This window comes from Ursus arctos, unplaced genomic scaffold (genome assembly GCF_023065955.2).
Source record: "Ursus arctos isolate Adak ecotype North America unplaced genomic scaffold, UrsArc2.0 scaffold_19, whole genome shotgun sequence".
NCBI lineage: Eukaryota > Metazoa > Chordata > Mammalia > Carnivora > Ursidae > Ursus > Ursus arctos.
This window is the reverse complement of record NW_026622863.1, coordinates 1,690,571-1,704,221: the sequence shown is the minus strand read 5'-3', so window position 1 is coordinate 1,704,221 and position 13,651 is coordinate 1,690,571. Positions and strand designations below refer to the sequence as shown.

Below are 13,651 nucleotides of genomic sequence, written 5' to 3'. Positions count from 1 at the left end.
GTGCCTCATACATAATTTTCTCAGTTCAGAAACATGGGCACCCTTCCACTGAGGGAAGAAAAATTAATTTCCTTCTGGGGTCAGTCCAGAAAGTGAGTGGCCTTAGGTAGTGCGTAGCACTTCCTTTGGATGATGCGATGTGCACTAAACTTGTGTAGGCTCTTAGCTCGGCAGTCGGCCTTGCGTGGCGTGGCCCAGGGAGAAGTTCCTCCAGACCCTTCCTGGACCCTCGGCCAGGGAGAGCAGGAGGACAGGAACGTCGCTAGGGAGCTGTACGTGTTCAGCACGCCCCTGGGCTTCTGTGGCCCCTCCCGTCCCAGCCCGCTGCATTCTCCTGCAAACCTCAGGGGGACCCAGTCTGATGTTGCGCTCGGTGGGCTGCCTGGGAAAGGGCGGGCTTCTAGAACGTTGCTAATGAGTGCTTTTCGAGGGGTTAGGGTTAGAAGGGCAAGTACTTGTGAGTGGTTAGTTTTCTGTGTCATTAACAGTCACAGAGGCAGTTACTCTTGTCTTAGTGGTGAAAGTCTTGGAAGGAATTCCGGGACAGGTCACTTTGACATGGTTTGCACAGAGTAAAACGAAAGTAGCTCCACGTTTTCCAGCAGTGCTGAGCCACGCTCACACTCACAGGCGTGGTCTGCCTGCCTCCACAAACCCAAGCGCATTTTGGGTTCTTTGTCGGTGTTGACCCACCTGTTCAAATAGTTTTGTGTTTCTTTGATTTAAAATACATTGCTTGACCCACGTTCGGTGTAGACACCCACGTGCAGCCCCTCCCACCCACCACACACGGCTGCATGGCCTTCTGGCACCCCCAGACCTCAAGGAGACCCCCTGCCGCTTCCTGGAGGTTTCTGGTCCCTCCAAGTTGATAGTATGGTGTTTCCCTTCTTTTCCAAATGTTCTTCACATTATTAAGTTTGCCTGTTTAGTAACATTTGAAGATTTAACAGATTTTTCCCAGGCCCCATTGCCTCTGTAAAAATTATTGCAAAGTGTTTTCTTAGTGCTACAAACTGAAAGTTAGGTTTCCAGAGGCTGTTTAATAAGCTTACACCAGACCCACGTTCTGTTGTACTGTTTAGGATTTAGTTGTCCGGAAATGTCAGCAGGTAATCCAGAACCACCGTTTCAGAAAGCATTTCTTGTTTCGTGTGTCTTTGATTTTCTTCTGATGCTTCTTGGTGTGCTCTCTTGCTGCGGATCCCACAGGGCCACCTCCATATCGCTCAGGTGCCGCAGGGGGAGCAGGTGCAGATCACGCAGGACAGCGAGGTGAGTCTCCGCGCCGCTGCGTGTCCCCGGGCTCCCTGCACGCCGATCGTCATACGAGGTGGATCGTTGCGAGTTCCCAGATGGCACGGGCGTCCCGCAGTGGCCACCTGACTCCTGTTTCCTCGGGGGGGTATTGTGTTTGGGGGGGGCCGTGGACCGTGGGCCTTGGGCCGTATCGTTGGGACGGAGGTGCTTTCACCTGACGGCCGCAGGCTGTGCGGGGCGTGTAATTTGCCGTAGCCTTCTGAAGGAAAATCAATATAGATTTGCTTTCATACTGTTTTTGCTAAAAAATCATTTGAATATTTCTTGGATTTCATGAATTTGCCCTTTTTCAGATTTCATAAGTGCATCTCTCTTGTCTATGTAATCCAGCATTTGTTTCCATTACAGATTGAATGCAGTCAATTAGAAGAAATAGCTGATGCCATTAATGATTACTTTGTAATAAGTTATAGTATGCAGCTGGTCCTCTTAAAACTTTACCTTGTTCATTTAAAAATTAAATATTTTGTCAAGATGAAGGTAGCTGCAAACACATTTTTAGCAGAGCCTACTAGACCTAAAGCAGTCATTTTTTTCTTAAACAAATGAAAATGCAGTTCCACCTGGCGAGACCTAGTGGCCCTGTGATCTGGTTCATTGTCTTGTGTCCTGTCTCCTTCCTGGTGGGGACACTGCACCCTGAGTGTCCCCGTCAGGGTGCTGCGTGATGAGTACACAGGACCTCTCCGTGTGACTTTTGGTTCTTCTCAGCCATCTAAAGTTGTTTCAAAATAAAAGTTGTTGGAAAAATGACATTTTCATTTGGGGTCAGTGTTGGTGGTGGGTGGGTACAATGTTTTCTTCGGTTTGTTTTTATAAGAAAAAATACTATATGTCAACTCAGCTTTTATTTTGTTTTGGGTGTTTAACTGCTGCAAGGGCTTGGATTTTTGTAGAACTGCTCTGAGTGGTTTTGCTGGTTATTCACAGATGGCATGGGAGACCCCTGCCTCTGTCTCGTGTCTGGAAGCTGTTCTGGTCCTTGATCTCTCCTCTTTTCACCCATTCTGCAGGGCAATCTACAGATCCACCACGTGGGCCAGGATGGGCAGGTAAGTGCTCACGTGCTCTCACGTAAGGCCCACTTGCCGTGTGGACCACCAGACCTCGCGCCGCGAGTGGAGGAGTGGGGAGCAGGGAGGTGGTGCGCATCAGCGTTGCCCCTGCTGGCCACGGACGTCCTCAGGGAGGTGGACCCCTGCACAGTGGGGCTCTGGGCTACGTTTGTTTCTTTGTGGGGTGTTACGTAGCCTTTTGCTTTGTAGATGAAACTCTGCTCCCTCGTTAGCATTGTCTGTGAACTTAGTGAGTGCCGTCGATGGCCTTTTTGTGCAGTAGCTGTAGATTAGAATAGGTGGGGTTTTTTTCAAGTTTACTGCAAAATGCCAATCACCAGCCTTTTTAAAAATCCCTGACAAAAAGCGTAACTGGCACATTGAACATACCAGATGTGAATGGTCTGCACAAGGCAGAGCCCCACCTGTAAGGGGTTCTCGGGAGGGATTTGCTGCCTAAGAGCCAGTGAGATTACTGGTGATTTTGAGGATTGACATTTCCATGCCCTTTTGAAGAGTTTCTGTTAAAGAGACGTTTGTAATCTTTGAAAAATTATGAAAGAGAGTCTGGAGAATCTTCTTTTCTCGTAAAACATGACCTGGAGCCGCGAACATAGAGCTCATTTACTGTCAAGACAATAATACTAGTTATTCTCGAGACCAGCTGGGCTCCCCGCTTTGAAACGGCTGTGTGCGTGCCTGTCGCTGTTGGTGGTGACCTGGTGTCTGCCGTGCGTGGGGGATGGACAGCCCGTGTCCCTGGACTCAGAAATGAGAGGACAGTAGCACCCTGTGGGTTTTATCTGGAACCGTCCAAACGCCTTGGGAGAAGTGCAAGCAGACCTTCGGTTTAAATCACTTGTTTAGATTGGAGTTTCTCTGTTTTCAGTCATCTTGAAACACACCCATGAGGTTTTAATCAGAGGCCTGAAGCACCGAAAGCTGAAGCAACGGAGAGTTAGACCGGGCGCGGTCCCTAGTCCCATCTCCAGGCTGAAGCAGCGGAGAGTTAGACCGGGCGCGGTCCCCAGTCCCATCTCCAAGCTGAAGCAACGGAGAGTTAGACCGGGCGCGGTCCCCAGTCCCATCTCCAAGCCTGAAGCAGCGGAGAGTTAGACCGGGCGCGGTCCCCAGTCCCATCTCCAAGCTGAAGCAACGGAGAGTTAGACCGGGCGCGGTCCCCAGTCCCATCTCCAAGCTGAAGCAACGGAGAGTTAGACCGGGCGCGGTCCCCAGTCCCATCTCCAAGCCTGAAGCAACGGAGAGTTAGACCGGGCGCGGTCCCCAGTCCCATCTCCAAGCCTGAAGCAACGGAGAGTTAGACCGGGCGCGGTCCCCAGTCCCATCTCCAAGCCTGAAGCAACGGAGAGTTAGACCGGGCGCGGTCCCCAGTCCCATCTCCAAGCTGAAGCAACGGAGAGTTAGACCGGGCGCGGTCCCCAGTCCCATCTCCAAGCCTGAAGCAACGGAGAGTTAGACCGGGCGCGGTCCCCAGTCCCATCTCCAAGCTGAAGCAACGGAGAGTTAGACCGGGCGCGGTCCCCAGTCCCATCTCCAAGCTGAAGCAACGGAGAGTTAGACCGGGCGCGGTCCCCAGTCCCATCTCCAAGCCTGAAGCAACGGAGAGTTAGACCGGGCGCGGTCCCCAGTCCCATCTCCAAGCCTGAAGCAACGGAGAGTTAGACCGGGCACGGTCCCCAGTCCCATCTCCAAGCCTGGTCTTGGAGAGAAGGTCGCTGGGTCAGGCCCGTGGAGGCTGGCTCTCGGCAGGTTTTTGTTGTGTGTTTGTCTTGGTCGGGCAAGTGCTGTCCTGTCCAGGGTAGGAGAGGACAGGTCATCGTGTGTAGTTGATCTCTGGTGTTGACCACCTAGTGGTTCCTATTTATCCTCATTAAAATGTCGCTGAACATCTTAACACGTGAGAGAAGAAAGTGTGTTATGTTGGCTGTTCTCGTTTCTGTCTCTGTTCCTGAGCAGAATTCCACTTGGGATTTTGGAAAGGTAAAATAACCAGGCTTTTATGTGATGTTAGTACTGTGTATGACTAGAGACCGCGTAGCCCACATCAGTCATGGAGGCAGAGAGCCCCGCCTCTGTGGCCCAGACGGCACAGCTTTCAGCCCCCGGGGGGCTCCTGGAGTGGCCGTCAGAGGAGCCGTGCTCTGAAAATGGTGCGAACCAGAGCGTTTTGTGCACACCTAGCAGGTGCTGCGTCCCCCAGGTTGGCTGTGGTGCCCGGGCCTTGCTGCGTGAGCACCCGTGCTTCCCCAGACGCGCGACGGCGGGCGCCCGTTTCCCTCGCTGCCTCCTGAGAAGGGCGGTGGCACTCCTGTCCTGATGGCCGTCTCCGCTGCGCTGACAGTAATTTATTCGTCTGCTTTTGTTTGCCTGTAAAATCTCCTGCTGCCTTCCTGGTTGTACCTGACGCTGGCGGTCCGTCCTGTCTGTGGGACGTCCTCTTAGCGGCAGAGCTCTGGGACAGGCAGGACCACGCTGATGGTGGCTGGAGGGATTTTCCTGTCTGTCACCTTTGCTTTCCTAAAGGAAGCTGGGCTTTGTGACTTACATAAACTGTATGTGTTTATGTAAAGCTGCCTTTTCCTGGTCAGTCTGTTTAGCTAATCCTTTCTTGTTTTTCCCTTTGTGGAAATTCCTTGTTGTTTTATCACTTGGCTGACTCTTGTTCCTATTAAGTTACTCTGCTTGTGACAGCTTCATTTTTTAAGTTAACCAAAACTTTGCAAAACAGAATAATGTTTCGCAAGACACAGAACACGCTGCTCCCCGCGATGTCACTGATGGGGTGAGTGAGAAGCGCAGCCGTGCTGGAGGCCTCCTTCCCCTGCCCTTGTCACCCCCCCCCCACTCCATCTCGGTGCACCCCAGCCTCCCTCCCCGCCTGGCCTCGCACGGCTGCAGGAGGATGGTGCCGGGGCGCCGCGGCTCTTTCCCCTTCAGTCACACGGGGCCTCACAGTCTTACAGCTAGCTGCTCCCCGGTTCCTATGCGGTGGGGCCTTTGCTGGTCCTGGTGTAAGCATGGGTGTTTGATTTCCTGAAGACGGCCCCACGAGGCTTGTTCTGGTTTTAGGGAGCAAAGGTACTGAGTGGGGAGGAAGATAGCCTCCTGGGTTTGAGAAGCCCGTGGTGACATGCACATGCTCTTGTTCTTTGGAGTTCACGGACCCACTGAGTGTCTCATTAGCTTCGTATTAAATTCTTCATTGATAGGCTTGACCATCACTAAGACTGATGACACAGGAGCACGCCAAATCCTTATAGAGCAGCTCAGAGTCACACAGGGCCGGTGACCACACACAGCCCTTGGCCTCTTCTCCCACTTGTTTCCTGACACTGGGAACCGCTGCGGCTCTTCCCGCCTCTCCTGGGCTGTGGTCCCGCGTGTCGTGGGTTTTCTCATATTCTGCTCTTCGGATGGGGGTTGCTGTTCTTGCTCGTGGGGACGACTTTCTCCATCAGAGCCTGGTGTCTGTGAAAGCACCGTGTCTCAGTGATGGGGCGGGAAGGGAGCAGGAACCATGTGCTGTGCTCTTCATTGCCGCTGTGGACTTGGTTTTTGGGAGAGGGGGAGCAGCTGTCCTCACATGCTGTGGAGTTTCGTCCCTACACAGACGTAGTTCTGCACTGCAGCTCGGGAGCCCCCATGCGCTTCCCCTCCCTGGGCCGCGGCCCCTGCTGGGGGTGGGTCTGTTGTGGGGGCTCGTGAGCACGGGCCCGGTGCGTTAGAGACAGAGCAGTGTCCATTGCTCCCCAGATGTGGGAAGTAAGGATCAGGAGTGACCTGACATGCAGACCGGCAGAGAGCTGGAGGATTAGTTGGAAACCTTTCAAGGGACGGTCCTGGCAGCGGCACCGGCCGTGGCCCATTCACACGTTTCCTGTTCTCTTCCCTCTGTTTCTGGCCCCGTGCATCTTCTTGCAGTGCCCACTTCCTTGACCTTCCTGAGCTCTTTGAGGGGGAAGCTACACGGTCAGATTTGTTAGGGTTAAAGTTAAAATGCAGTCACTAATTCTGGTCCTGGGCTCTGGGCGAGGGCACCTCCTGGAAGCGAAACGCATGGGCCTCAGGGTCTGTGGCCCTGTTCCCGATGGTTCTCGTTCAGTCGTGTTATGGAGCCTGTTCATGCTGTGCTGTTGCTTTTGTCGCAGTCTGAGCGCAGGTGCCAGGCCTGCACGTGATTTCTCCGACTGCCTCATGCTGCTGTCTTCTTTCTCACCCAGTGAGTATGTCCGGGTTGACGGTTCAGTCTGGTGTGAACGAAGAGCAAGTAAGCAGATACAGAGCATGGGAACTTGGCGTGGTTTAGGGCTGTCACTGCCCACATGGTAGCTTAAGGAATTGTGGAATCTGGGCAGATGGGCTTGGTATAGTCAGTGAGATCAGGAACAGAGAGACCTGGAGTTCTCCGGAGAAGGCTGAGGCAAATCCTGCGTGATAGTGTTGCACGGAACGTGGCTTGGGTGTGCAGACACATTGGGTATTAAAGGTGCGAGGCTTGTGACGGGAGTTGAGCTTTCTGAGTTACTGGTTGGTATAGTAGAATTTTTTTTTTTAGAGCTTGAACTCACGGGTGCGAGAGGAGATTGAAAAGAATCTCAAGCAGGCTCCACGCCCAGCATGGAGCCCGACACGGGGCTTGATCTCACGACCCTGAGGATCATGACCTGAGCTGAAATCAAGAGTCAGACGCTCACCAGTGGAGCCCCCCCCCCAGGTGCCCCAGTATAATAGAATTTTTAATTCAGTATGGATTTTCAGAATATTCTGAAAAAATGCGAACAAGTTCTCCAATGTTAGGAGCCGCAGGGATTGCAAATGGCAGTGAGGTGGATGAGATGATTTTGAGATGCATTTTATTTATTTTATTTTATTTTTTTAAGATTATTTATTTATTTTTTTATTTGACAGAGATAGAGACAGCCAGCGAGAGAGGGAACACAAGCAGGGGGAGTGGGAGAGGAAGAAGCAGGCTCACAGCAGAAGAGCCTGATGTGGGGCTTGATCCCATAACGCCGGGATCATGCCCTGAGCTGAAGGCAGACGCTTAACGACTGAGCCACCCAGGCGCCCCTTGAGATGCATTTTAAATGAGAAATAATGAGGTCACAGGAACTTCTACATGAAGTAACTTGGCACTTATGCGGGACAGGGGGCCACCTCGGGGAGGCTGGGTGGACTGGGGAGCCACCACGGGCAGCGCCCTTGGTACCATCACTCTGCCTGCCAACTGGGCCTGGGCTCCAAGTCATCCCTGCTTCTCAGGCTTGTCGTTGCTCACTATGGCCTGTAGATGGGGGGCCGCCCTGGCCCCTGGACGGGCCCCCACTGAAGGACCGGTTACACTGCACAGCATGGGCCCGTCTGCCCGTTGGAGGAAGGGTTTGTGCTGTGTGGCCGGACTGCGTCGGGGGCCACGGTGGCAAACAGGTGTGCACTAGGGGCTCTAGTGCCCTCTCTTGCTCACGTGCACACACGGTCGGAACAGGTTCACCAAAAGGTATTTAACCTCACTGCGTGCTGGTTGCTCTAATACTTTTCACTCTGTTCTCTTTTTCTGTTTTTTTTTTTAATCTCTTCTGAGTACTGGTTGTGACATGTTAAATCGATTTCATGGCTCGTAGTTTGAAAAGTACTAGAATAGGTGACCGCTGATATCTCTCCCTTTTCTTGGGAGCCTGTAGTTCTAAGATGTTGTAATTAAGTAATTTTAAAGCATTTACAATTACGTGGCGTTTACACTGTAAACATTAATATGCTTTTTTTTCATATTTTGGTAATTCAAAAGATAATTAGATAAATCAATAGCGTAGAAATCTTTTTTAAAAAAAGTCACAGCTGGGGCGCCTGGGTGGCGCAGTCGTTAAGCGTCTGCCTTCGGCTCAGGGCGTGATCCCGGCGTTATGGGATTGAGCCCCACATCAGGCTTCTCCACTGGGAGCCTGCTTCTTCCTCTCCCAGTCCCCCTGCTTGTGTTCCCTCTCTCGCTGGCTGTCTCTATCTCTGTCGAATAAATAAATAAATAAAATCTTTAAAAAAAACCCCAAAGTCACAGTTAAGCTTAAGAAAAAGGATTATGAACACCTTAATTCAAAACTCTTTTTTAGCTTACTTCTGAAGGCATTTAATCTAGATCAGGAAAATTGCGATACTGCATTACTTGAGTATTAAAGAAACCTTCCCTGAGAACTCTGGGCTCAGGCTCTGTGTTAATAACCTTGTCATCCCCGTTTCTGGTATTTCTCGTCGTCTTGTTGCTCACGTGGCAGGTGGTGTGGCCTAAAGGTCACTTGGTGCTCCCAGGGAGGGGCGGAACTTTGTGTCGTCTACTGAATTTCTGGACAGCTGAGTTCACGGGTGTCTGTACATCCCGCCGCAGGGTGTGCAGTCTGCAGTGAGGTGTCCTGCAGGGCCAGGTGCAGCTGCTCTGTGCTGGAAGGCCCTGCTGGGAGCAGCCGTGGGGGTCAGGCCAGCCCCTGCCAGCAACAGGGGGCCTTTCTCCCTGGGGTCCTGCAGCTCCTTTTGGATAGAACGTGCCTGAATCTCCCATGTGCTCTCTGTCAGGGAGCACTAGCGGTTGTAGGGCACCCCCTCCCCCCACATCAGCCCGTTTCCGCTAAGCACCCCGACTCAGGCTGGGGAGGGGAGAGCAGAGGAGAGGCTGAGTTGGAGGTGCAGAACCCCCATGGGCTCACCCCACTGGTGTCCCCGGTACCATGTGCTGCTGTGCTGCTTCCTAAGAGACTCATTTTGGCAGAGGAGGGCCCGGTTGGGAGTGGAGTGTTGCTGGGGGGGTGGGTGGGTGGGGGATGCTGGGAGAGTTGCAGCCCGGACCCAAGCCACGGGGCTGCCATTCCATCAGCACGTTGTGTTGGGGATGTGCCTTCGCTTCTTTGTTCTCATCGCCAGGGTGAGAAGGGCAGTAGCGCCCGCGTCAGGAAGGCTGTGTCTTCACCAGGAGCAGACGGCACGCCCAGTGCTCAGCACGGGTGTCTGCGTGGCCTTTGATGGAGGCTTGTTGTCTCCATCTCCACTCCTTGGAGAGTGGGTGCATTTGCCAAACCCATTGGTGTGGGTCCTCAGCCCCTGACCACACGGGTATGGTATCCGAGTGGTGGATCAGGGCTGGGGAGGGGAGTCTGCACTCTTCATACGTAGAAAGCAGTATGTCATCTGTGGTCCAGTGCTGTCCCTGCTGCAGCCTGGGGGGTTCTTCCTGCGGGGTCTGGCAGAGGAGGACAGCTTTCACTTTTATCGTGCGTGCGTGTGTGTGTGAGATTTAGAGACGTTATTTGGAAAGCTTTATACTTAAAGCATTAATTAATTAGGATATATTCCATTGCTCATTAAAATTAATTCCACGAATGAACCTTTTAAAGAAAAGAGGTCATCTGAGCTTAATCAGTGTAGAGCAGTTTAGCTTAGAAATTTAGCTTTTAAAAATGACTTAAAATGTTTTGTTATAGAAGTGCCGGACATACACATTTTGGTCATCTCAGGGAACGGTGAGCACAGGGGGTGCTGGAAGGCCTGGGGCGCTGTGTGTGTTCTTGAGAACCCCGGGGGGAGCCCACGGTGCTGCCGAGGGCTGGCCGCTGACGGGCCTGTGACAGCACACAGGAGCTGGGGTGCCAGTGGCCGCGAGGACGCCCAGGCCCAGCTCTTACGGTTTTCCCTTGTAGAGGGAACACCTCAGTCAAGGCAGCCTCTTTGTGAATTTCAGCGAGTCTTGCTTCTGTCCTGCCCCTGGAATCTGGATCTTGTAAGCGGGGACGTAACCGCTCGAGCACAGACACCCGTCCCCGAGGCTGCGGAGTGAAGTCCGGCTGCGGCTGACTCGGCGCTTTGTCAGCCATGCCCCTTTATACACGGGAAAGGCTTGTAAAGTTGTGTAGGCATTTTAACCTAGCAAGACATTTTAAAAGATGTTTTAGATGAATACTCCAGGATTAGAATTTGGCCCAGTTCTCTGCATTAATTGGGAATGGTGCAGTTGAAAATGCTTTGGGAGTAACCCTTAAATTCTGATAGATTGTGCCTTGTGTTTCTGTAACGCGGCGTCTGTCCTTTCACTGAAACTTTTCCTGGCACAGCCCCTACGTTCTGGACTCCCCTGACACAGAGCTGTTGGCGTTTCACCGTCCAGCAGCCTCTTGACCTTCAGTGCTGTGTCAGCCTGATGGCTCTGTGCCTCGTGAGGCTGGCTCTTCTGCAGGCGGAGGGACGCGGTGCGGGCTTTGCACTCAGGAGAGAAGATGCCGTTCTGACGTTTGCTCTCACAGCAGCGCTCTTCCCGTGAGCAGGTGTGCAGGTAGCAGGGGGGTGTGTGGCGTGGGCTGGGTGCGGTCCGGTTTCCTGACTTTGGGGCAGGCGTCCCAAGGTGCTTTCTGGATGTGGACTTCACACTCTTCTTTGGGAAGACAGGATAATTGGAACAAGAGGTTCTCTGTGACACGTTTTCCACTTTTAAGATTTGAATGTGAGCCTCAAAAGGGGGGCCCACCACACACAGTTCCCACAAAGTACAACAGGTCAGTACTCAGCCTTGGACTCCAGGACCCTGGCCTCCATGGGGGGACTCCCCTGCAGTTTGCCAGAAGCGCTCTCTCAGGTAGGAAGGGGAAAAGTAGGCTGCAGTCCTCTCAGAGGAGGGGTGGGGCCTCTATGTCCCAAGCTGCCCTTCTGCCCCTGACCTGTGGGACAGGTATACCTGGCTCTGTGTGTCGTGGAGTCTGGTAAAGGGAAGCCTTGGGTGCTCCTCTGTTCTCCGAACCCTTGTTAGAGCCCAGAGGCAAGCACTCTGTGGTTGTGAGTCAGAGTCTGGCCCTCGTGAGACGCCCTGAGCACGTGCGTGTGGCTCTCTGGGCCGATACCCCAAGTGGGAACAGTGATGGTGCATTCCAGCCCTTCCCAGACTCCCCGCTTCCCAGAGGAAATGCCCTCAGGTCAGTGTTCTGTCCACAGAGGACTTGTGCTTCATTCAGAGCCGTTCAGGCCCCGCTGTCCAGATGGTGGAACTTCGGGAACTGATTGCAATGTCCCGGGTGAGTCATGCTTGCTCTCTACGTGGCTGCGACTCTGTGCTCTAATGACATGACTTCAAAGCTACTGTCTCGATTTGGCCCCGATCAGTAGTGTCCCCAGGTGCCGGCAGAAGCAAACACTGGGCCTCAAGAGGGTAACCGTTAGGACGGGGAGGGAGAGCTGACGGGCGGCAGCTGTGGGTGAGCTCAGATGAATCATGGCTCCGGCCTCTCAGAAATCACATGCAACACCACAGTTGACTGTGAATTTGTTACAACAGTTTTTCAGTTTGAGTGGTGAGTTTTGGATAAAAACGTTGCCAAGTCTTTGTAGGGACTATTTGGACACTCGGGGTTTAGATAGCAAGAGGTACGGTACGTGCTCTGGTTCTGATTAATTTTATGTGATTGAACACTTTCCAGTCCCCGGTAATTTTTCACATTTATCTAATCAGTTGGAAGAACAACTACATGATTAGCCGCAGTTTGAGAGATGGTGACGCAGTCGTGGAATTAAGCGTGCAAGTACAGACCTCGTGCAGAGAGGTTCCGTGTGAGTGGTGGAGGGAGGAAGCGGCCAGAAAGGAAGGACGTGTATTCTGAACATACGCCGTCGAGTTGGCTTTCACGAAACAAGTTGTGATGTGGAAGTACAAGGTATTAGAGTTCACATCCTTGTGACACGCCGGCAGGTGGTGTGAAGCCACATGGCATGCCTCCTCTGCGGCGGGGGCTGCGTGGGGTCCGCGGGGAGACGGGCCTGACTTCGGTGCCACCGTGGAAGCAAGAGTGCTCTAGGTCACGTGCTTGAGACACGGAGCTCCCAGCCACGAGACTTCACATCAAGACCAGACGGCTCCTGTAACTGATTACGTTGCTACAACGAAAACGCTTTATTTGTTCCCTCTTCCTTCTCTAGTGACACTTGTTTTCTTGGGGGGGTTACATTGCATGAGGCCCAGGAACTGGTGGTTCTAGTTAGAGCGTGCTGTGATGCCGTTCAGACCGAGAGCCCTGCGTGGGGGACAACGGCGACTTTGCAGCCACGCGGTTCAGTCCAGTTAACGGGAATGCAGATCTGGTTCTGTGGGCTTGTGTGGGTACTTAAGGCAAGATCCGCGGGGATAGAGGCAGGTAACCACAGACACTGAGTGTGCCTCCTGCTCTCGAGACGGCCACTCCTTGATGCGGCTTGAGCGTTTTGAGTGACCACTGGAACCGAGTGGTTCATCCCCACTGGGTCGTGGAAGTGGGAGTCACGGTTGGTCAGGGAGGGACTGTACCCCTAAAAATTTCTGACATTAATTGGCGTTGGCAGTAGAGGAGAGTCTAGTTCTGAATCTGCCTGAATTAGAACCAGTCCCTGGTGAGTCATGACTCAGTTGTATGAAAGTATAAATAAGCAGGAATCCACAAGTTTGAATATCTGACGCTAAGTTGTAGGCGCTGAAACCCTTTAGTAGAGCTGTGGGGACGGGGACGCTAGTGGTTGCAGTGGGTGGGGTTTCGGCACTAAGTGGCATCACTGGGGTCATCTGGCGCCTGCGCAGTCTGCCCTGTTGGGGGGCCTGCTCCTGGGGCTGGAGCTGGGCTGGCCTGTGGCCAGGGACTCAGTGAGGCTGCCCACCCAAGCCCTTCAGTCCACCCCTACGCAGGCTCCCCTCGTGGCCCTGGGCCACAAGGCACGGTGGCAGGGTTCCAAGAGGGGATGTAACCAGCGTTTGAGAACCAAGGCTGTAGGCCTGCCAACCCATCTGATGACCCTGCTTTCTTTGATGGGTGGCGTGGAATGTCTGTGCTGTAATCTGGAGCTGGGAAGGGTGAGGTAGAGGTTTGCCTGCACGGAGGCTCACGGCATCGCTCGGCATCCGCCCTGCGTGCAGTGTGGCTGGACTGTGAGGTCCTTCAAGACAGGGCCCGTGCTGTGCTCAGGGAGGGGCTCTGCCCACGCGCACAGCGGGCTGGCAGGGAGCGTGGGCTGCGGGGCAGTTTGGTCACTCTAAGGTGGGGACAGCACTGCAGTGAAGAGCACCTCAGTGTTCTTGTGGAGACATTGGCTGTGTAACTCACGCAACACGCTGCAGGTCCCAGCACTGACCCTCCCTGTTCAGGCGGATGGGCTGGGGGTGAGTCTGTCAGCACCAGGGGCGTGACCTCAGACAGCAGCCCACCCATGTGGCACAGACCCACGTTGAGAACCTCCACGTGATTTATGAACGGTGTGCTTTGTTGGAG

At 53.3% G+C, this 13,651-nt stretch overlaps 1 protein-coding gene across 10 annotated transcripts in view; it reads left to right on the top strand.

Annotated features, from left to right (window-relative positions):
* Nucleotides 1-13,651, top strand: part of BANP (BTG3 associated nuclear protein) — a 129,940-nt gene that overhangs the window by 77,076 nt on the left and 39,213 nt on the right. For 6 of the 10 annotated variants that reach the window (XM_057314076.1, XM_057314077.1, XM_026494620.4 and 3 more), the window contains 2 exons: nucleotides 1,204-1,275; nucleotides 2,334-2,372. In XM_057314076.1, the coding sequence (XP_057170059.1) occupies nucleotides 1,204-1,275; nucleotides 2,334-2,372 (111 nt within the window). The remainder of the gene's footprint in view (nucleotides 1-1,203; nucleotides 1,276-2,333; nucleotides 2,373-13,651) is intronic. The other 4 variants (XM_026494625.4, XM_057314078.1, XM_057314074.1 and 1 more) reach the window with 1 other exon arrangement.